Here is a 21,891-nt window from a genome sequence, read left to right as displayed (position 1 = left end):
ATACATCCCATATCGTGAATGGATCTTCACTTTATATATTGACAATGCTAGGTTTTATCTGGCAACATTATTTTTTAGACTGTGGTAATTTATAAAGGTCACGGAAAAGACGTTACATTTTTGATAAAAAATTTAAGTGGTTTTAAAGCTGATTTCAGGTAAGTTTTTTTTTTATTTATTACGTTCTGTAAACCAACTAATTTATGTTAAAGATATTTTCTTTGCAAAATATTGGAATTTTGATAAACAATTTTGATTTTGGAACACTGGATCCCATCAGTCTTTTTTAAACTTACTTAACCTTAGATTGAAGGAGATTTCATTGCATTATGCTGATTTATAGTTTATATGGAAATAATGCTTTTCATTGCTTTCTTTTACTACTTATACTGCTTTTCGCTGCTTTTGCATGATTGTGTACTTGTTTCAGAATGTCTCCAAAACGCAAAATGATAAAAAAAACGCTGAGAGAAGATGAAATCAGTAAATTCTTAGACGATGATGATGAAAGTGAAAATAAGGGAAGTGCAAGAAGATCAACAGATAGAAATGGAAGTTATTAATAAAGTTGTAGGAATAGAAGATTCGTACGAAGTATTACAAAGACCTTCGACTTCAAATACTAATATTATTTGGGGCCCAGTAGAACAATCCTTTACACCGCGAAAATCCGTTAGTTTACCAAGAGTTTGCCGAAGTTCAGATTTATTCTCGAGTGATTCCAAGCCTCTTGACATATTTTTGAAATTTTTCCCTAAAATTTTAATAAACTACTACATTGCCCAAAATACTAACTTGAGAATAGATAAATCAAGATCACAGGTAGGAGATAGAGATGCTAGAGCTCGCAAACGAAGCTATATGACAGCTACAGATGGAGGCGAAATAATGATAGTTCTGGGTTGCACCCTAATTATGGGATATAACCAACTACCTTCATTCTCAGATTATTGGTCTACTAAACCTTCACTCGGTAATACGGGTTATAAAAGCTGCTATTAGTCGCGATAGGTGCAAATTTTTGCTAATAAAACTTTATTTTACCAATCCTGAAAAGCCTCCTAATGTAATAAATAAAATTTATTATACAGGGTGTTTGGTGGTGTGTTGGACAAACGGTCAGGGGGGTAAGGGGGTCATTGCCAATATATCTGGCCACTTAAGTCATTGCCCTTTTAATTGTTAATCAATTGTGTAAAATAATTCTTTTGTTATTATTGTTGTAATTTCTGTTGGTAATCCTAATAAATAAATAAATAAATAATTTTTTTTTTTCATGCAGCATTTAATTGTTTTTTACAAAATCTCCAGAATACTTAATGAATTGTTTAAAAATAACGTTCAAAAAGTACAGAGAAGACAGTTACATACAAAGCATTGATGAGTCAATGACAATGTTCAAAGGCCGATCGTCTCTCAAGCAATATATGCAATTGAAACCCACTAATAGAGGAATAAAAATATGGGTACGAGCTGATGCCACTACGGGATATGCTTATGATATGAAGTTTATCTTGGAAGAGACTCAAATGCGACTATGTTACGACAAACACAAGAAATGACACTCGGAGAAAATGTTATTCGCACTCTAAGTGCTACCATAGAAAATCCAGATAAAACACTTTGTTTTGACAGATTTTTTACTTCAGTGACACTAATGAACACCTTTGAATTTGCTTGTGTGGGTACATGTAATCTCGCAAAAATATGCCTAAGATCTGTCCCGGACAGAAATTCAAGCAAGGTGAAATGGCATTTATTGAGAACGGTCAAGGCACTATTGCGGCTAGATGGCAAGATACGAAAGATGTTGTGATTATGAGTAACTGTCATGATGCCACGAGAACTGAAGTTCAACGAAAGTTGAAGAATGGTATCACAATACCAGTTCCAGCACCAGAAATGGTCGCGTTTTATAGACGTGCAATAGGTGGTGTTGACCGAAATGAAAGAATGTGTGGAGAGCATGAATTTGAACGGAAATCGACGAAATGGTGGAAGAAAGTATTCTACAGGCTTTTGAAAATGGCAGTAGTAAACTCTTGGGTAATATACAGAGAAAAGGTAAATCTAAAATGCTCTATGAAAGATTTTATGATTGATTTGGCTGAGAATATGGTAGAATACGGAAAAGATATAACGGGAAAAAAAGTAACCATGTACCCATCCAAACCGATAATACGAAACGTTGCATTTCATGCACAAAAAATAAAAAAGACACGCGCACTTACACCAAATGTAGTGCGTGTAATAGCTTTTTATGTAAAAACTGTTTTGCATCATTTCACCTTTCTTGATGCCCATTTCTTCTCTAAGTATTTTGCCCTCTGCTTGCGTTTTTATTTTTTCATTTATATAATTTTTTATTGCCTTAAAATACTAAGCAGACATGATGTTTTTTGATAGAATTTTTTAAATAAATAGTAAATATAGCATTATTGTTTTATTTATAAAATTCAATTTATAGTTTTTCCAAAAAATGTATGAAAGACCTACTCAAGTACAACAGGTTTCAAGACTGATGGGACATATTGTCCCATGGTTAAAAGTCTAGATTTCAGCCATTAGAAAAAGTCTAGATAGTTTTTATAGTTATCTTATTTCAGTATAAGTATTTTACAACGTTCTACGCGTGAAGATTCATATTTTAAACTTCAGTCTAAGAACTGTACCCCTAGGCCGAATCGAAAGGGTTAAAGATTGATTAAAAAAACTACGGTTAAACATGTTATAGGATGGCATACTATACTCCGAATGCCTCGATAATCCGGAAAGGGTCTTGTTTTTGCCTCTCCGGATTAACGAGGCTCTACTGCAGTAGCCTGTGAGACGTCATGTCCCTTAAAGTATTATAAATGTGTCATGTCCCATAGTCAAAGGTTAAAAATTACTTTTTCTTTGTTATCATCACAATTAATGACTAGTTGATAATATCCTGTTTGAGATGACCATTTAAAAAAGGTGTCTTCACATCTAGATGTGTGTATTTTTTCTGGTATTTTTTCTGATATTAATTATGTTAAAAAAGAAAGAGCAAAATGGTCTATGAGCGACCAACAACGAAATAGGTATTAAATGAAAGTACTATTACTAAGGACTAACTTTTACTATGAACGTAACATTGCAGCTCATTTAGAAAAAAAAATACATACAGGTTAAATACTTAGATAATAAATGTAAGAAAATGTGCAGTCATTTTTATAAAATACATTAATAAGTATTTCAAAACGTTGTCAGCATACCGGTTACAAGACTCAACCCAAAAACGGGTTTACTACATGGACTACCTGAGTTCGAACCTACCAATCAGCTTTGAGTGCAAACAAAAGAGCCAAGGCGTGGGGTGCGCGTCACTCCGCGCAGTCCTTCGCTTACCCTTATGACGTTGTGTACTGTGCGATCATCTACGGATTCTTTTTCAAACATTTTGACCTTGGCTACCCTGTGGACACTGTTTCTTCCTAACCTGATAACGTGGCTATTAACTCTGAACTTCTGTACGTTTGTGCTTGTGTACTTGGATTCTGGACTTGTGTAAGCCAACGGAACATTGATTGAAAATGGTAGAAAATCGACCTATATGTGTTTTGTGCAATCGATCAGTGGTTGTTAACAGAAGAAGATTAGAAATAACCCATGCACTTTTTGAGGAAAACGCTGCCAATGCTCAATATATTATTGAAGCAATAACTCCACAGCAAGTAAGTATTTTTAGACTTTTTTTGGTTGTTTTTACCCTATAGGGGCGATGGTCTCATCATCTGTCACGATGGGCACATGGGTTCTTTTCTAAGAATAGTTAAGTCATATTCAATACAGATCTTCTCTCTCTTTCTCACACATGGCGCTTATGAAAACAAAGCCAGCGTTATCTTGACTTCCCTTCCGGACACCGTTGCTATCGGTCGTGCTAAGCAAGCTCCGTGTTAAAATTATTTTTAACTAATATTTCATAAAAATTAATCGTAATATATTCCGAGAAGTACTAGGATAACATAAACACGTAATAGTGGTGAACTGTGAGTGAGCGAGCCCTGTGAAGTAAAATAAGGACAACTAGCTTGGCTATTGTTGCTCCTGCGCAACTACCGCTGCCCTACCAAGTGAGTGAAGTGTCCAAGCTCCGCCCCTTTTGTTGTTGTAGTGGGTGCTAGCTCCACCTCTTATTCACTTAAACTGCCGTCGGCTTGAAACTCATTTAGGCCTAAAGCATATTTTAAGATGTCCTTACAACACACCCCGCCAAGAAATATTCCCTCCAAATCTACTCGTCAACGAGACTCGCGTTGGTTAGCTATGGATCGGACCCTCAGCTTCAATTTACAAATGAATTAACAGGACAAAACACGCCGCCTAATTGTTTATCTCTCCGTAGTAAAAGGCCTAGGGAAACTGAAACATCGCCATCAGATTTTTCTCGATTTAAGGATGAAATTAAAGACCTAGTTACATCATTGATTGGTGAGCAAAGGATAGATATTAGGGAAATTTCTAGCAGTTTGAAGAATTTAGCTCAGATTAACACAGGCATTGAATCAGCTGTCTCCTTACTTACTCAACAAAATGAAGAATTTCGCAAAAAGATCGAACAACTTGAGCTACAATCGAAAAAGGACAGAGAGTATATTTCCATACTGGAAGACAAAATTGAAGACCTTCAAAGATTGAGTCGTAAGTCGAGTATAGAAATAAAAAATGTGCCACGGAAACAACAAGAAAATCGGAATGACTTAATGAATATTGTTATGAGCTTATCTAAAACTGTTAATCTCGAATTATGCCCGAGGGACATTAAAGATGTATTTAGATTGAAAGCAAAGAAGGATTCGGAGAAAAACCCCCCGATTATAGTTGAATTACCAAGTACTATAATAAAGACAGAATTAATAAATAAAATTAAAGAGTTTAATTATAAAAATAAGTCAAAATTACAAGCAAAGCATTTAGGGCTTACTATCAACGAAGACACTCCAGTATTTGTATCTGAACAACTGACTGCTAAGGGCTCCCGACTACATTTTCTGTCACGCGATTTAGTCAAAACAAAGAAGTTTAAATACTGTTGGACATTGTACGGTAAAGTTTTTGTGAGGAAAGACGACACTTCAAAAATTATTCATATTCAAAGTGAAGCCCAAATACATCACCTTTTGCTGGAAAAGTGACTATCAAATCCATTTAGTATTTATGCCATATCACTATTTTGTATTTTAATATTGTTAATTTTTTGTAAACTTATACTTGGAATGGTTAAATTACTTTTATATTATTATCTAACTAACCCTAGTGTAAGTAAGCTCAACTCTTACTCATTTACAGACAAACATAAACACAAACTTGACTCAACAAATATATTATTTATTTACTTTACCCATTTAAATATTTTCTACATAGCTAAATTACATATACAAAAACATACTCTAATACTCACAATACATAGTTTAAATAAATTACTTAGATGCATATTTAAAGTTGCATTAGGCTCAATTATAATATATTTCAATTCTTTTATACACGTATATATATGTTTGCATGGTCGACACGTAAACATTTTTACATATTATATTACTTTCGTAAATATGCAAAATTACATCATTATAGGTATTATTAAATTATGTGTCAAGTACCATACGTGCATGAATGAAATTTTTCGTATGTACTTATTGATATTTACCCACCATATGTTGATTAAAAGTGTTTTAACATGTTGGACGGCTTAAACTTGATTCAAGAATTAGACGATAAACAGCCTACTTTTTCAGTAAAATGTAGTATAGAATCTTATGAAAAGTATATTGGCTGTTCATATATTAACTCATTAAAGATCCTCACTCAAAATATAAGAAGTATATACAAGAATCTTGACGATTTACAAATAACGTTATCGCAGTTACCTTATGAAGTAGATGTTTTAATACTCACAGAATGTTGGTTAAACTTAGAAAAACCAGTACCACAACTTACCAACTATACTTCTGCTTACACAACTAAATTGCTGAATCAAAGTGATGGGGTAGTCGTCTACATAAAAAAGAATCTACATTCTAAAATTGAAGAGCTTAACCTATCTGATGCTACAGGTCTTCAAATAAGTATCTCGAAATATGTGATATTAGGTATTTATCGTTCTCCGTCACATACTTGTGCGGAGAACTTCATATATTCATTGCATAATCACCTTGATTCTATTTCTAACTCTAAAAACGTTATGATATTAGGAGATATAAACATAAATTTAATTGCCACATCCACCGAAAAGTCTCAGGAACGTTATAACAGATTAAAATATTTGGATATATTGTCTTCACATGGTTTCTTACCTGGTCATACTCTCCCTACACGTGAAAATAGTTGCCTTGATCATGTTCTGGTGAAGCACGATTGTACCCCTAGTTCAATTTTTGTAGCCGTTTTAAATACTACAGTAACGGATCATGATATGGTTATTCTTAATATCAATAAAGTAAAAATTAAAGATACACATAAAAAGTACAAAAAGGTAGTGGATTATGATAAGGTATATCAAAAACTTATAACCGCAGATGTGTCTAATCTTAACTCATATAATAATCCTAATTTATTTGCGATGCGACTTATTGAAATGGTTAGGTCAGCTATAGCTGAAAATTCACAAACTGTACCCATTTCGAATAAATCTAGAATACTTAAGCCATGGATAACGCAGGGGGCTGTACGTTGCATTAAGCTTAGAAACTGTATGCATAATAAGCTGAGATCCAATCCGTATAATGTAATCTTAAAAATTACTTATATTCGTTATCGTAACTTTTGTACTAACCTAATCAGAAAACTCAAACGAAATTATAATAAAAGTAAAATTGAAGAAAATATTAAAAACCCAAAAAAGTTATGGTCTACCGTGAATGACATTGTTCAATACAAAGCTAATAAAGCTTCGAATCTAGAATTGTTAAACATAACTGCATTACCCCAAACTTCAGTCAATTACATTAATACCTACTTCATTAATATTGGTAAAAACTTAGCTGAGTCTATAAATAAACGGGTTGGGAACTCATTAAATAATATTACCATTGCTGGTGCACAATCAGCTAGTTTATCCTCTTTCGTCTTGCTTGATACCGATCCGGGTGAGGTTTTCCGCATTCTTATGGGTCTGGATTCGAATAGTGCACCTGGGTGGGACGGTATCACAACAAAATTTATAAAGAACGCTAGAGACTTTTTTGTCCCACACATAACAACTTTGACTAATCTCTGCTTCCGTGCTGGTATTTTTCCTACAATACTTAAACGATCGATAGTGACTCCCGTGTACAAGGGTGGGGACAGATCTGACGTAAACAACTATAGGCCAATTTCTGTACTAAATGTCATTTCAAAAATAGTAGAAAAAATACTAAATGAAAGACTTCTAAATTATTTAAATAAATTTAATGTGTTATCCGACGCCCAGTTTGGCTTCAGGAGACACCTATCAACCGAAGATGCTATTATAACCCTTACAACGATGATCGTCAAGGAAGTAGATAAAGGCAATAAGTGTCTTTCCGTATTTTTAGACCTAAGAAAAGCATTTGACACCATATCTGTCCCAATCCTTGTACAGAGGCTAGAGAATATAGGAATACGTGGTGTCGCTTTGTCTCTTTTTAGAAGTTATTTATCTGATAGAACTCAAATGGTAAAAATTGATAATTTCATAAGTGATGAAGAAACCGTTCTATATGGGGTACCGCAGGGAAGTGTTCTTGGTCCGACGCTCTTCCTGGTGTATATAAATGACCTCTGTAACTTACGGGACGTCGGGGGAACGATCATCTCCTATGCCGATGATACCGCTATCGTCTTTACTGGCAAGTCGTGGAAGGATGTTGGAATTAGTAGTGACAGAGGTTTAACCAAAGTATTCAAATGGCTAGATGATAATCTTATGACATTAAATATAACAAAAACAAAATATATTTGCTTTGCTCCTAATAATGCTTCTCAACCAGGAGCGGACTTCCGCGTTAGAATTCACAGTTGTTCAAATGTCGATACAATGCCAATAGATTGCAACTGCCCGGATATTGAGAAAGTGATGTCTATGAAATATTTAGGTATAATAGTGGATCAGAGATTAAGTTGGCAGCCCCACATTGAAGCAACTGTGAGCAGGATTAGGAAGCTTGTTTGGATGTTTAGAGCATTGAGGGATGTAATGGCGGTTGAACTATTAAATAAGATTTACATTGCCATGGCCCAATCAGTTTTAGGCTATTGTATCACGGTCTGGGGAGGCGCCAATAAGTCCAGCTTCCTAAATATTGAACGAGCCCAAAGATCAATTGTTAAGGTGATGTACTGTAAACCACTTAGATTTCCTACTGATACTCTGTTCAAGATTAGTGGCTTGTTGTCAGTAAGAAAGCTTTACATACTAAACATTACACTAAAATGTCACAAAAATTTGCCTTATGACCATCGCAAGGTATTAAAACGTAGGAAAGACTTAGTTGCACCGTCATATTCTTGTCGAACGGTCTTTGCCAAACGTCAGTACGATAGCCAATCCGCTTACGTATACAATTCTATTAATTATAAACTAAAAATTTATCCAATGACATTACGAAAGTGTAAACAAGCTATAACGGAGTGGTTAAGGGATCTAACATATGAGGATGTTGAAAAATTGTTAGTTAGAATAGCATAAAAAAGTAAAGTAAATAACTAGATGAGTATATGTATTTGCATGTATGTACACACACGTACACACACACACACACACACACACACACACGCACACACACACACACACTCACACGCACACACTCACACGCACACACACACACACACACACACACACACAAGCACGCACGCACTCACAAACACATTCTTGATCACATTCACTCACTTATAAAGCGCACTTTAATTTCTAACAAAATTCTGTTTTTTATAAAATCGTGTCATATTGTTGCCGTTTGTATGAAATCTTAGTTAAAGACTTGGGAAGTTGAGAGTCATTCCCACAACAAGTATCTACGATAACTTATTGGGAAGACTCAGTGTAACTTATATTGTAAACAGATTTCATGAATAAAGATATTATTATTATTATTATTATCTAGCTTCGAGACATAATAGAGGCCAAACTCACTAACAATGCGTATGAGCATGACTCATTCGCCACGTGAAAAAAGAGCTCGGCATTTTATTCACTATACAAAACATGATTAGACCGAAACTGCTGCAAGTTTAAAATACTATGTTATAAAACTATTTTCCTTTTCAGGTTGAATACAACGGCCGAGAATACATTTGTCGACCATGTTGGCAACGAGCTCAACGGGCTGTGCAGCCAAACAATAACCCTGCCCCGCACGAATATGTTCTTCAAGTGGAAGAATATTCACGAGTGCCTAGCACCTCAGCGAATTGTGTGTTTGACAGATGCCGTAGTGTGTCACGTCGTCGAATGCCTGAGAATGTAAGGATTACTGTTCTGTTACATTCTAACTTATTCATACCAGACAGTGCCAGAATATGCCACATTTAACAACATGATTGGGAGGAGCTCATTGATAGTCCAAATCTCAGACATGATTTTAACAACACTCATTTTGTGCAAATACTAGAGCTTTTGAAAACAGCTGTTTTTAAAAAAATATTCTGGACTTTGCAGCACTTGAGCAGAGATCAATTCAATCTTGGAACAAACGCCTTGTTTGTCTGAGTCAAACGCCAAAACGAAACTAGCCATTTATTTAATGAAGTTGCGAACTGTTGATAGCAACGAGAGATTAGCCACGCTCTTTAACATAATGCGTGATGCTATATCTCTGGATTTTAAGCCAAGACACCTGGGACTCGACCATTTAAATAGAAGAATGGTCGCTGACCGCAATCTTATTGTACCAAACGCGTTATTTGGAAATACCGAGTCATCTCCAGAAGAAAGGAAGGCAATAGCGATCATGGATGGTACATATATTTATATACAGAAGAGCTCCAACTTTTCATTCCAGCGAGAGACCTACAGTCTACACAAATACGAAAATCTATTAAAACCGTTCTTAATGGTGTGTTCCGATGGACATATAATTGATGTTTGTGGGCCCTATGCTGCTACCGACTCAGATGCCAGTATTTTGGAAAGAATAACAAATGACGAAGAAGGCCCATTTCACTGGTTTTACCGGGCTGGCGATATATTCATTTTAGATCGTGGGTTCAGAGACGTCTGTGGCGATTTGTAGCGATTCAACTACAGTGCCTATATGCCCGAAACCAAAGACCGCGGAGCAGACCAGCTTACTACTGAACAGGCCAATAGAACTAGGCTGGTCACTCTATGCCACTGGGTAGTTGAAGTTATAAATGGCAAGTTCAAGCGAGAGTTTAAATTGTTTAGGCAAGAATATTTTAATCGCGCCTTAAGTCACATGTTCGAGGACTTCCAAAACGCAGCGGCACTCATCAATGCATTTCAAACACCAATACAAAATAGTATTTATGCATCGTCGTTCGTGAATATAATTAATGAACGCATTGAAATACCAAACCTCTTAGCGGACTATGTTATCCGTCATAAAATTAATAGACAGAGGGCGTCATTTGAAAGACTCAGCAATGATCAACTTATTTTTGAAGACTTCCCGGTTTTTTCTGAAGAAGACCTAATTCTGTTTGCACTTGGCACATACCAAATCAAGTTGGCTCGCAGCTACTACGCTGAACACTTAGTTAAAGGCTTGTACAATATTGAAGTATACCGGGAGCGTCAAATAAGTCAGCTCAGAGATTTTATTGAAGAAGAAGACTTTTGGTTATTACGTGTGCGTATACAATCTAGACATGTGAGGTCCAGAATATATTATTCTTATATTGTAATTAACCGAGAAAGACAAAATAGAGAAGCAATTGCGCATTATTATTGCAGTTGTATAAGTGGAAGGCGCACAATCGGTTGCTGTGCACACGTTATATGTGTAGTGTGGTATCTGGCGTGGGCTAGACATCAAGACGAGGATATTTTATTACCAGCATCAGAACTCAGTGCTATTATTGTACATTAAATGTATTAATGTACAATAATGTACAGTGTGTCCTGATGACGGCAATAAAATATCCTTGTCTTGATGTCTAGCTCATGTACATTAAATCTATTAATGTACAATAATAGCACTGAGTTCTGATGACGTTATCATTATTATTATTGGCGATGTTTTGTCATAGTAGTAAATGTATTTTTAATGAAGTCTACAAGTCATTTTATTTTATTTCCTTATTTTTAAAGCTAAACCTTAGTTATAATACGCTAAATGACAGAGTGACATATCTAAAATAAAAATGTATTTAATTCTATTTATAATTACACCACAGATATAAAACATCTTGTAACGTGATTGTAGGGTGATAATACACCAAAAAAAAAAATTAAAATTGTTCCTGGCCGCTGATAGACCAAGCGCCATACGATTTTGCCTATTCTCTTTTGTTTATATAATTAAGTTTAAAAGTAACATTTATGAAAAGGTTGAGAAACGCCGACTTGCTCGCAAACCGGTATTATTTTTATTTATTTTATTATACCTACATAGTCGCTTAGCGCACGCGCATCTCTTTCCACCTATAGCCTTACGCTATCGCCTTATCTCGCTCGGTCAACTGCTTATATCTCGCCTATTGCTGCTTTTGCCAACGCTTTTTTTACCTTACTGCCGTCTTTTATTATTGTTTTGTTTTTATTTTTTGCTGCTGGTCCATTGCGTTTGTGTGGCGTTAGTCCTCGTTAGATAACTGATGAAACGTAGATATTTTGAAACACATCTGCCGAACAACTGCCATAATATATTTTTAGATATCCCTTAAAGAAAAATAAACTTTATAATATTTTTTTTAATTTCTTAACTTTCACTTGTCTACTCGGCCTATTCAATTAACTTATGCACTATTTTAATGATTGACGTCGTAAAGCATCTTATTAGAGATGTAAAAATGCAATAATAATAATAATAATAATAATAATAAGACACAAAATAAAATTAGTAGCCTAAAAATCGGCAATTTTCAATAAAAAAATTAAAAGTCGAATATCTCGAAAAGGGTTAAGTTTAGGGTAGGGTATTTCATAGTGAAATAAGTCAGAAATGATGGGTACTCCACGCCCTTAACGGATCTAACACGACTTTTTCTGTAACCCTGTATATCATACTGCTGATTATAACGCTATTACATCAGAAATAAATGCGATTAATTGGAAAAACGAATTGTTTAGTAGAACCTTAGAAAACGCGGTAACCTTCTTCTATGATACATTGAATGAACTTCGTAACAAATATATTCCATCAAAACTAATATTTCCTTCGAATAAATATCCACCTTGGTACAATAAACTTCTTATAAAAGTAATAAAAGAAAAATATAAATACCACAAAAAATATAAAATATATAGTAATTATTCGGATTTCCAATCTTTTATAGTTCTTAGAGACCGCGCGAAATTGTTAGAATCGAGTCTATTTACTGATTATATTACAAACATTGAGAGGAACATACCCAAAAATCCGAAAGCGTTTTTGTCCTATATAAAATCGAGGAATCGGAATAACGCAATTTCAGCTGTACTGCGATTCGGACAGCGTTCCTCGTGTAGTGGTGTAATCGTATATAAGATAGTATTCTAATACAATAAAGACAGTCTAATATCGTACGTCATTCGTTTCACTTGCCCCTCGTACCTCCGACACTACATGGCGACCCTGCCAGTGCAAGTGCCCGGCACGCGCTTGTTTTTCTGAGAAACTCTGACAAATATGGGGCGCGCGCGCATATTTCAATATAGCCGTATTAAAATAAAATAATAAAAAAAACCGCGGTCTGTGTGTCTACAAAAAAAATGCAATATGGGTAAGACTTATTCAAAAGAGGAAACAATCATCGCGCAGACAGCTGCTGGAGACGGGAAAAATAGTGCATCTGCTGAAACCAGCTACGCCACTGTTAGCACAACGAACATTTTGCTAACAATTATAGTCGTTGTCTTATTAGCAGCAACGGGCTATGCGTTTTGCCGTTATTATAAGAAAATGCACAACGAATGGATGGAGAGGCAAATGAACCTGCGTTCTCTGCGACGCAGGGAGGCATCGACTTACTTTACCAAAGTGGCATCACCCAGGAAAGAACAAGTGTGAGGTGAAAAAAAAATTTTTTTTTTTACTAAATCGCATAGCGACTAGTGAAAAGTTCGTAAATAAAATAGTGCGTCGTAAGTCGTATCTAAAAATGTGCGTGTGCGTCGTAAAATGTGCGAGTGCCTTGTCGTTATTAAAAATAATTAGACGCTTAAAATAATAATTTCATTACATTTTAGTGAAGAGACAATTTATAGACTTTAGTACCTATGTTGAAAGTAATTTACTATTTTAATATCTTTAGATTTAATTATATAAAAAAAATGTAAAATGTTTAATCTAAAAAAAATGTAAAAGATTTAATCTAAAAATAGCATAAGAATTCATACTGTGTAGAATGTCAATAAGCTTTATTCATGACGTTTATAAAGAATACTTGCATAAATCGGGCTCTACGACTCACCGAACATGATAGCTCTCGACGGATATGGTGTTGAGGAAAGGACAATGTTCCACTTCCAAAAGGTTTTTATATATACTCTATGAATTTAGGATGGTTTTTAGTCTATGGTAGTTTGTTATAAAAAAAAAAGGTAAGATTTGTAAGTGGTATTGTAACTGAAGAATATAAGAAATAAAAGAAAGAGTGTTTAAAAGGTGAAAAGCTTTATTATTATTCCTCGATCGTGCCAAAATAACTAACAGTGGTTGCGAAGCGTGGTTTTCTGCAGTTTCCGGCAATCTATGAAAAGAAAAATATCGTCGAACGCAACGTGAATAGAACAAAATGGCGTCAGGACAATACGAGTTTGGTAAAATGAAACAGTTTGAAGGAGAAAATTTCGATACGTAGAAATACAGATTGAAAACTATATTAAGAGAGCAGGAATGCTTAGATGCTATAGAAAGTGAGTATTTTGCGATCAAAACAGAAAACATAAAAAAGGAAACAAGAGCAGTAAGCATTTTAGTAAGCTCCATAGTAGACAGTCATATTGAATATATAAAAGACGAGAAAACGGCATATGGGATGCTTAAGATATTAGAAGAAAACTTCATGAAGAAAAATACCAGAAGTAAAATTTTTATAAGAAGACAATTAATGGAAATTAAGTTTAATGAAAATGAAAAATTGCAATCACACTTTACACAAATGGAGGAATTGTTTACACAACTCAAAAACGGAGGGTCCACCCTGTCAGAGGAAGAAAAGGTGAATTACATCTTACTCAGTATGCCGAAATCATATGAAGTAATAATAACAACTTTGGAAACTATGACTGATCTTAGTGTCAACTTTGTCAAAGAGAGATTGCTGGGGGAAGAGGAGAAAAGAAAGAAAACAAAATCAGAGGCGACAACAGCTGTCAACAATGCTTTCCTGTGCTACAACTGTGGATTGCCGGGCCATAAGAAGTTTCAATGCCATAATAGAGGGAGAGGACGTTACGGACCAGCCCGAGGAGGTAATGGAGGATGCGGACAAACAGGTCAAGAAGGACAATACCTGAATGCAGGACGAGGACGTGGATATGGCAGAGGACTTGGACATGGCAGAGGACGTGGACATGGCAGAAGACGAGGACAATATAGGGGACACTACCATGAAAAGAACCATCACACATTCCTGTCAACATTTGAAGAAGACGAGGCACCGCTGTGTATTAGTGAGGTGAATGTAAATGAAAGTAACTACACTACATGGTGTGTGGACTCAGGTTGCTCTGATCACTTAACTAATAATAAAAGTTTCTTTATAGATTACATACAATTAAGTACTGTAGAATCCGTTTATTATGACTCCGCCTATATTGACCAACCGGTTATTATGACGTAACTATACTACGAAGTTTGGTTTTCATATGAAATTCTTTATAAATAGTCGGATATAATGACTTCCCTTACAGTGACATGTCGCTTATTATGACCCATTTTTAATAAATTATGTCCGGTTATAATGACCGACATGATTCTGTACACCTTCGGTAATGTTCGTTGATTCCCGACGACGTTCGGCACATGGCTCGTTTTTGTTTTGAATCTCAGTGGGTAATTGACGCTTGAAGGTCACACGTTGTTTTTCGTTTGTTACTGTGAAAAAAATGTCAAAAATGTCTCAACGACGGAAAGCATTTACAATTGAGGAGAAAGGTGCAATAATATGCAGATTAGAAAATGGAGAATCTAACTCATGTCTCGCAAAGGAATTTGGCGTGGGTCATTCGACAATTTCAATGATTTTTAAAAACAAGAACCGCATTAAGCAGTCGTTCAATTCAAATGTTTTGAAACCGAAGAGGCTTCGAAAATCACGACAAGAAAATGTTGATCAAGCATTAATTCAGTGGTTTAAAAACATGAGAAACAAAGGAATACCTGTCAGCGGCCCTATGCTACAGGAAAAGGCAAATGGTTTTGCCGCGCGTTTTGGTATTCTCGACTTCAATTGTTCTGCAAGCTGGATCAGTCGTTTTAAAGTTCGACATAACATTGTGGCGGGAAAAATTGTCGGTGAATCTTCGTCTGTTGATCAAAATTCAACAAAAAACTGGTTGATATCTGTGTGGCCAAATTTACGAAGAAAATTTTCTGATGATGAGATATTTAATGCTGATGAAACTGGACTTTTTTACGAATTAATGCCGGATAAAACTTTAAAATTTAAAGGTGACAATTGTAGTGGAGGTAAGTTGTCGAAAGATAGAATAACTGTCATGGTAGCAGCTAATATGAGTGGCACAGAGAAAAAGAAATTGCTCATTATTGGAAAGTCACAAAAACCAAGATGTTTTAAAAGTGTCAAATCATTACCTGTCGATTATGCTAACAATCGTAAAGCTTGGATGACGTCAGAACTTTTTGAAAAGTGGCTTCGTGATTGGGATCGTGATTTGGTGAAGAAGAAGAAAAAGATTCTATTGCTGGTTGATAATTGCCTGGCCCATCCAAATGTTACTGATTTAAAGTCTATAACACTTGCTTTCCTTCCGCCGAATACAACATCAGTACTACAGCCAATGGATCAGGGAATAATACGATCACTCAAAACGAATTTCAGGAAGAACCTTGTGCTCAAAATGATTAATTGTCTTGACGCTAATGAAGACAACTCTTCTACAAAAATAACGGTGCTAGATGCAATTCTGATGGTTAATGATGCCTGGAATAAAATGTCACAAAGTACCATTCATAACCGTTTCAAACATGCAGGATTCATTGAAAACCACGACGGTTTACCTATTCAAATATCAGACCATGAATTCGATGAAGGAGATGACATTCCTTTATCTTTGTGGTCACGAAACCTACATTCAGATTCTTTAGTAGCACCGGAAATGTAGGAAGATTATGTTGACATCGATAGTGCTCTCCTCACATCCGAAGAACCCACCGATGAAAATATCGTACAGAACATTTGTGCTAAGGAACAACTCGAAAGTGATGGGGAAGAAGAAGTCGAGGAAGAACCATTACCTACCGCAGAAGAGGCATTAAAAGCTGCAGAATTATTATCCCGATTTTGTTTCTCATCGCGACAACAAAGGAATTACTGTTGATGATGATTTAGAAAAACGCAATTTTCAGCACGCTGGCGAGACACTTGCTAAGATGTGGAGTGAAATGAAAATTGACAACTGCGATGTTTCGGCGGAATATAAAAAGCCCGAAGATAGCTTGCAGGATCCAGCCGAAACTAATCTAGCGTGGTATAGCGCTCACGTCCGTGAATCGCAATATTTCTTGCAAGTGATTAAATGCGCAGATGAATCCTGCTGTTCCCGCTCGAGGAGTGCATTGAAATCTATTTTTCTCGATTTCCTGCTGCCACCCTGTCCAATCCTTCAAACTGCAAGCAAGCTCGTGGTACCCACTCAGCTGGACAAAGGATCATGCAAGTTTTCACCACTTCTTGTGAGGTTGTCCGTTGATCTGTTGCCTCCTCTAGAAGGGTTTCAGCAGATTGATACAGATAAAGACAGAACCAAATAGCATATTGGCTTTATTCAACAATAAAATAAGACATAGTAAATAATTAGGTATTGATATTTTGACAGAATGACACTGATGATAATGTCATAGTATTATCTAATATTATAAAGAAAGTAATTAAATAACATGTAACCTTCATGCTTAACAAGGAGATCACATCACAGATGCCATATGATTTCTATTGCCCATCAGTACAATCCGAACTCAAGAACATGCACTCAATATGTGCAACCTGTGGGATCTATTTCACATCCCACAAGAGTGTGCAACTACACAGTCGTTATGTGCATGGCAAGACTGCCCAAGACCCTCGTGAAAGTAGAATACGGCACAGTGACTTGCTGCCAGGAGGGCAAATGAGTTTCTCTGCATTGTGCGCTGCTGTGAAACATTGTCTGAGGATGGCGATTGGCTCAACGAAGACGAAGTTGATGCAAGTGGCTTAATAATTCCCGAACCCTCTTTGTCTTTTCTCCGGATACCAGTAATGAAAGTCTGAGTGGCTGGCAAACCCGTTGTCAGAGGAGCAATAATTCCAATTGATTAGTTTTTTTTTACATACAGTACCTGCTTATTAAAATAATATAGACGATTTTTTTTTTGTTTTTGTTAAGTATACTATTAAATTTCACTTAAGTTTCTGATTCTAATTGCATTGCCAAAGTTTAAATTAAACATGATATTTTATTGAAAAAGATTATAAGTTAAAAAGAGCTAAAATAGAAAAATGCATGAAAAGTACATTGGTGGATGAAACCAAAAAATTACAGGGCAAAGTCAGAAAAACGACGTGATTTATCATTACAACCTATACAGTCCACTGTTGGACATGGGCCTCCACAAGTTCACGCCAAAAACAACGTTAACTCACGTGTTTTGCCCATAGTCACCACGCTGGGCAGGCGGGTTGGTGACCGCAGGGCTGGCTTTGTCACAACGAAGACCCCGCTGCCCATCTTTGGCCTGTGTATTTCAAAGCCAGCAGTTGGATGGTTATCCCGGCACCGGTCGGCTTTTTAAGTTCCAAGGTGGTAGCGGAACTGTGTTATCCCTTAGTGGCCTCTTACGACACCCACGGGAAGAGAGGGGGTGGCTATATTCTTTAGTACCGTAGCCACACAGTACTCACACACAGTACACGGCGTGATTAAATGTTAGATTTCACAAATCTTAAGTTTATTAGGACTTTGAGTCAATTTAATATATTTGAAACTTAAGTAAATGTTTATTAAATTATATGCGATTATTTATTAAATAAATATATGAATAAATGAAATACACATCTATTGCGAATTAGAAATCTAATGTTTTATTCATTAATTACTACCGCAAGCACGATTAGAACAATAACAAAAGTAATTTAGCAACTTTCTGATAATTTTTTCAAAAAAGTTGTGACATTTGGATAAAAATGGTCAGTTGGGTGTTACGTAACGTTTATGGGGGGGAGGGGGGTACAGGAAAACGTTACGGCGCGTTACATGGGGGGGGGGGGGGGGGGTCAAAAATCTTCAAAATTTGCATTACGTAATACTTGAACGCCCCCTTATTAACCCTTAACCACTGACGTACGTCTGAGAGACGTGAGTGCGCAATTAAAGCGGTCATATCTTTTTACACCAAACGCGCACGGACTTGTCATTTCCTGTACCTTCCTAAGACCCAGTGACGCGCGCGCAGGGGGTGTGAGCAGTCGTGCGGTGCGCCTTGATTAAGTAAGTATAGCCGTCCTAACGTCTGTGGGACGTAGCGTCAGAGTAAATGTAAGTTTATTCTTTTTTTATTATTTTTGTTTTAGTGTTAAAATGGCTTCAAATAAACGTCATTTGGATACTCAACGCCCGACTTCGAGTAAACAGCCTCGAATCAACGTGACTGATCAACAGTTTGAGAGTTTGGTCATGGAAACCCTTGCCTTTTCGGAGTCTGATGATTCTTCAGCTGATGAGGATGACATCCTGCCACAGGAGGCTGAAGTAGACTCCTCATCGGATAGCGATGACAATATCCCCTTAGCAGAACTACAGAGTGAAACGGGTATAGAAGAAGCCGTTCCTTACTCAGACTCTGATGAACCTACGACATCACAGGAATCCACAAGAAAATATTATTACGGAAAACGAAGATGTATGAAGTGGGCAAAAGACCCTCCGTCTAGAAATCGGCGTACTCCCGCTCATAACATCGTAATACCAATGGCTAGTGTGAACGTCCCGGCAGAAAGTGAACCAGTAAGTTTATTCAATTTGTTTCTTAGTCCAAATATAAAGAACAAAATTATACTCCACACAAACGAAAGACTCGAGATATTGAGGCAGAAATACAAAAGGACAAACAAACCTGAAGTGAGAGATATAGATGAGATTGAATTTGATGCTTTTTTAGGTATGTTGTTGTTCAGTGCAGCTTTCAAATCAAATGATGAAGATGTGAATGCCATATTTGCAACTGATGGTACAGGAAGAGACATTTTTAGAGCAGTAATGTCTAAGGATAGATTTCAAATGATTTTGATCGCTCTTCGGTTTGATGACTTTTCAACTAGAGATGAAAGAAAATTGGCTAACGTAGCTGCTGCTGTATCCGAAATATTTGAAATATTCGTTTCCAACTGTCAAAAATATTATAGGTTGGGTGATAATACAACAATTGACGAAATGCTTGTATCATTTAGAGGACGTTGTCGTTGGAAGAAATATATGCCAAACAAACCATGCAAGTACGGGTTAGAGATAAAATGTTTGACTGACGGAAGAACAGGATATTTGTATAATGCTTACTTATATACTGGAATGAACAGTGATGGCTTGGGTCTCTGAAACGGAAAAGAAATTGCTTTTACCGAGTCAATGTGTTGTGCGTTTGTCGAAACCGATCCAGAATACCAATCGTAACATTACTGCAGATAACTATTTCTCATCTATTGAGATTTGTTGTGAACTGAAAAAAGTCGGGCTTACTTACGTGGGTACTGTAAAAAAAAACAAACGAGAAATCCCGTTAGAGTTTCTCCAAAAGAATCGCACTGTCAAGTCAACTATGTACGGCTTTACTAAGGACATAACTTTACTGTCGTATGTACCTAAAAGAAATAAAACAGTAATCATGGTGTCTACTATGCATCATGATCAGGCCATGGATGTTCAAAAAGAAATTCCGGAGATCATTTCATTTTACAACACTTCAAAAGGCGGCGTAGATTCGTTGGATGAAAAATGCGCTAAATATTCTTGCTCCAGGCGCACCAGACGTTGGCCAATGGTTATTTTCTACAGAATAGTAGACATTGCTGCAGTAAATGCCTTCATTCTGTCAAACTACAAAGCAGAAGACCGACTAATTTTCATGAAAAATGCTGCAAAAAGTTTAGTTCGTGGGCAACTAGAAAGGCGCATAATAATTCCACAACTTTCCTTGGAACTCAAAGGGTTACTCACACGCATTTTGGGTACAGCTGCGATACCTCGAACAGAGGAAGAATCTGAAAATTGTCGGCTGAACGTTCGTAAGAACTGTCATTTATGTTATAAACAAAAACATAGAAAAACCTCGGTCGTATGTCATGTTTGTAAGAAACCCGCATGTTTGCAGTGCTCAAAACCGGCTTGTAACACATGTCGTTAAAAAGTGTTAAGTTCCTAATAATATGCCATTTATTTGTTTTCTAATTATTAAATACTATCTAGATGATAAAATACTATCAGCTCTGTGATCATTTTAGACTGATAAGTTAAGTTTTTATGCCGTTAAGAAAGAAGGCGTTTTTTGTTTCCGTTGATTTTTCAAAGTTTTGTATTTTGAGTTAAAGTAAATATTTTTATATAAATAATGTGTTTTTTTTTAATTAATTTGGTACCCTTTAAGCTAAAGTAACGATAAATAGAAAAACAAATTAATAAATATTAATATATTAATAATAAAGGCTATTTCAAAAAACCATACGTCAGAGTGACGTACGTCAGTGTTAATGAAAGTAAATAATGGTCAGTGGTTAAGGGTTAATATTCTGCGACATAATATGAGAATATTCTCTTACGGCACAATAAAATCGAATCGACTATGTGGTGCAGAACAGAAACTGCTATCAGATAAAGCCCTCAAGAAAAAAGGCCGAGGGTCTTATTCATGAGTAGTATGCAATAAAAACAAAGTGTGTATTGTGAAATGGCACGACACCAAAGTGGTCCCTGTGGCAAGCAGTTATGTCTAACAGTAAAACAGAGCTGCTGTCCCCTGTCCCAATGTAATAAAGCACTACAACGCGCATATGGGCAGGGTCGACCTTGTAGATATGTTAGTAGCTTTGTACAGAACTGAGATGAAAGGCCACCGATGGTACTTACCTATATTTTCCCAAATTTTAGATATGTGCGTGAACAATAGCTGGATTTGGAAAAACTTTGATTCTGAACAACCAGCACCAAAAACAATAATAAAAACATTCTGTAGTGTAAGGCCACAGAATTCCCAGCCATTATCTATTCAGAGTGATTTTATTTTCTTACTGTGTTTTTCTACCTAATTTAAAACCTTTATGGATTGGATGGATCATGCTTGGATTATGCTGAGTGGTTCATTGCTTCGAGTCCCTACATAGGCAAATGGTTAGCAGGACTGTTGACCATCACAGCATATTTTACAATTGTATTTATTTTTCACAGTCACTGCACACAGTCATTGCACAGTCTTTAAATGAATATGCCTGTCACTGCTCCATTTTACATTTTGTGTAAATCATATATATTTAAATGCCCCATCCTCCTCTACCATCACTCACTGCTGGTATGATAATATAAATAAG

General features: G+C 36.1%; 2 protein-coding genes across 2 annotated transcripts; both read left to right on the top strand.

The window, feature by feature from the left end:
- The first annotated feature begins 15,211 nt into the window (after positions 1-15,211).
- Positions 15,212-16,441, top strand: LOC123663067 (tigger transposable element-derived protein 4-like). Its single transcript, XM_045597806.1, has one exon. The coding sequence runs from the start codon at positions 15,212-15,214 to the stop codon at positions 16,439-16,441; it is 1,230 nt and encodes a 409-aa protein (XP_045453762.1).
- Positions 16,442-18,895: 2,454 nt separating this feature from the next.
- Positions 18,896-19,909, top strand: LOC123663066 (piggyBac transposable element-derived protein 4-like). The gene has a single exon (XM_045597805.1). It carries the CDS (start codon positions 18,896-18,898, stop codon positions 19,907-19,909), a length of 1,014 nt encoding a protein of 337 aa, XP_045453761.1.
- Positions 19,910-21,891: the final 1,982 nt, after the last annotated feature.

This window comes from Melitaea cinxia, chromosome 19, assembly GCF_905220565.1.
Source record: "Melitaea cinxia chromosome 19, ilMelCinx1.1, whole genome shotgun sequence".
NCBI classification, from domain to species: domain Eukaryota; kingdom Metazoa; phylum Arthropoda; class Insecta; order Lepidoptera; family Nymphalidae; genus Melitaea; species Melitaea cinxia.
The sequence above is the reverse complement of the archived record's forward strand: the minus strand, read 5'-3'. Positions and strand labels throughout refer to the sequence as shown.

Bases quoted from the DNA above. Each gene is read 5' to 3' on its own strand.
- LOC123663066 (XM_045597805.1), top strand. From the start codon at position 18,896: ATGGCTTCAAATAAACGTCATTTGGATACTCAACGCCCGACTTCGAGT.
- LOC123663067 (XM_045597806.1), top strand. From the start codon at position 15,212: ATGTCTCAACGACGGAAAGCATTTACAATTGAGGAGAAAGGTGCAATA.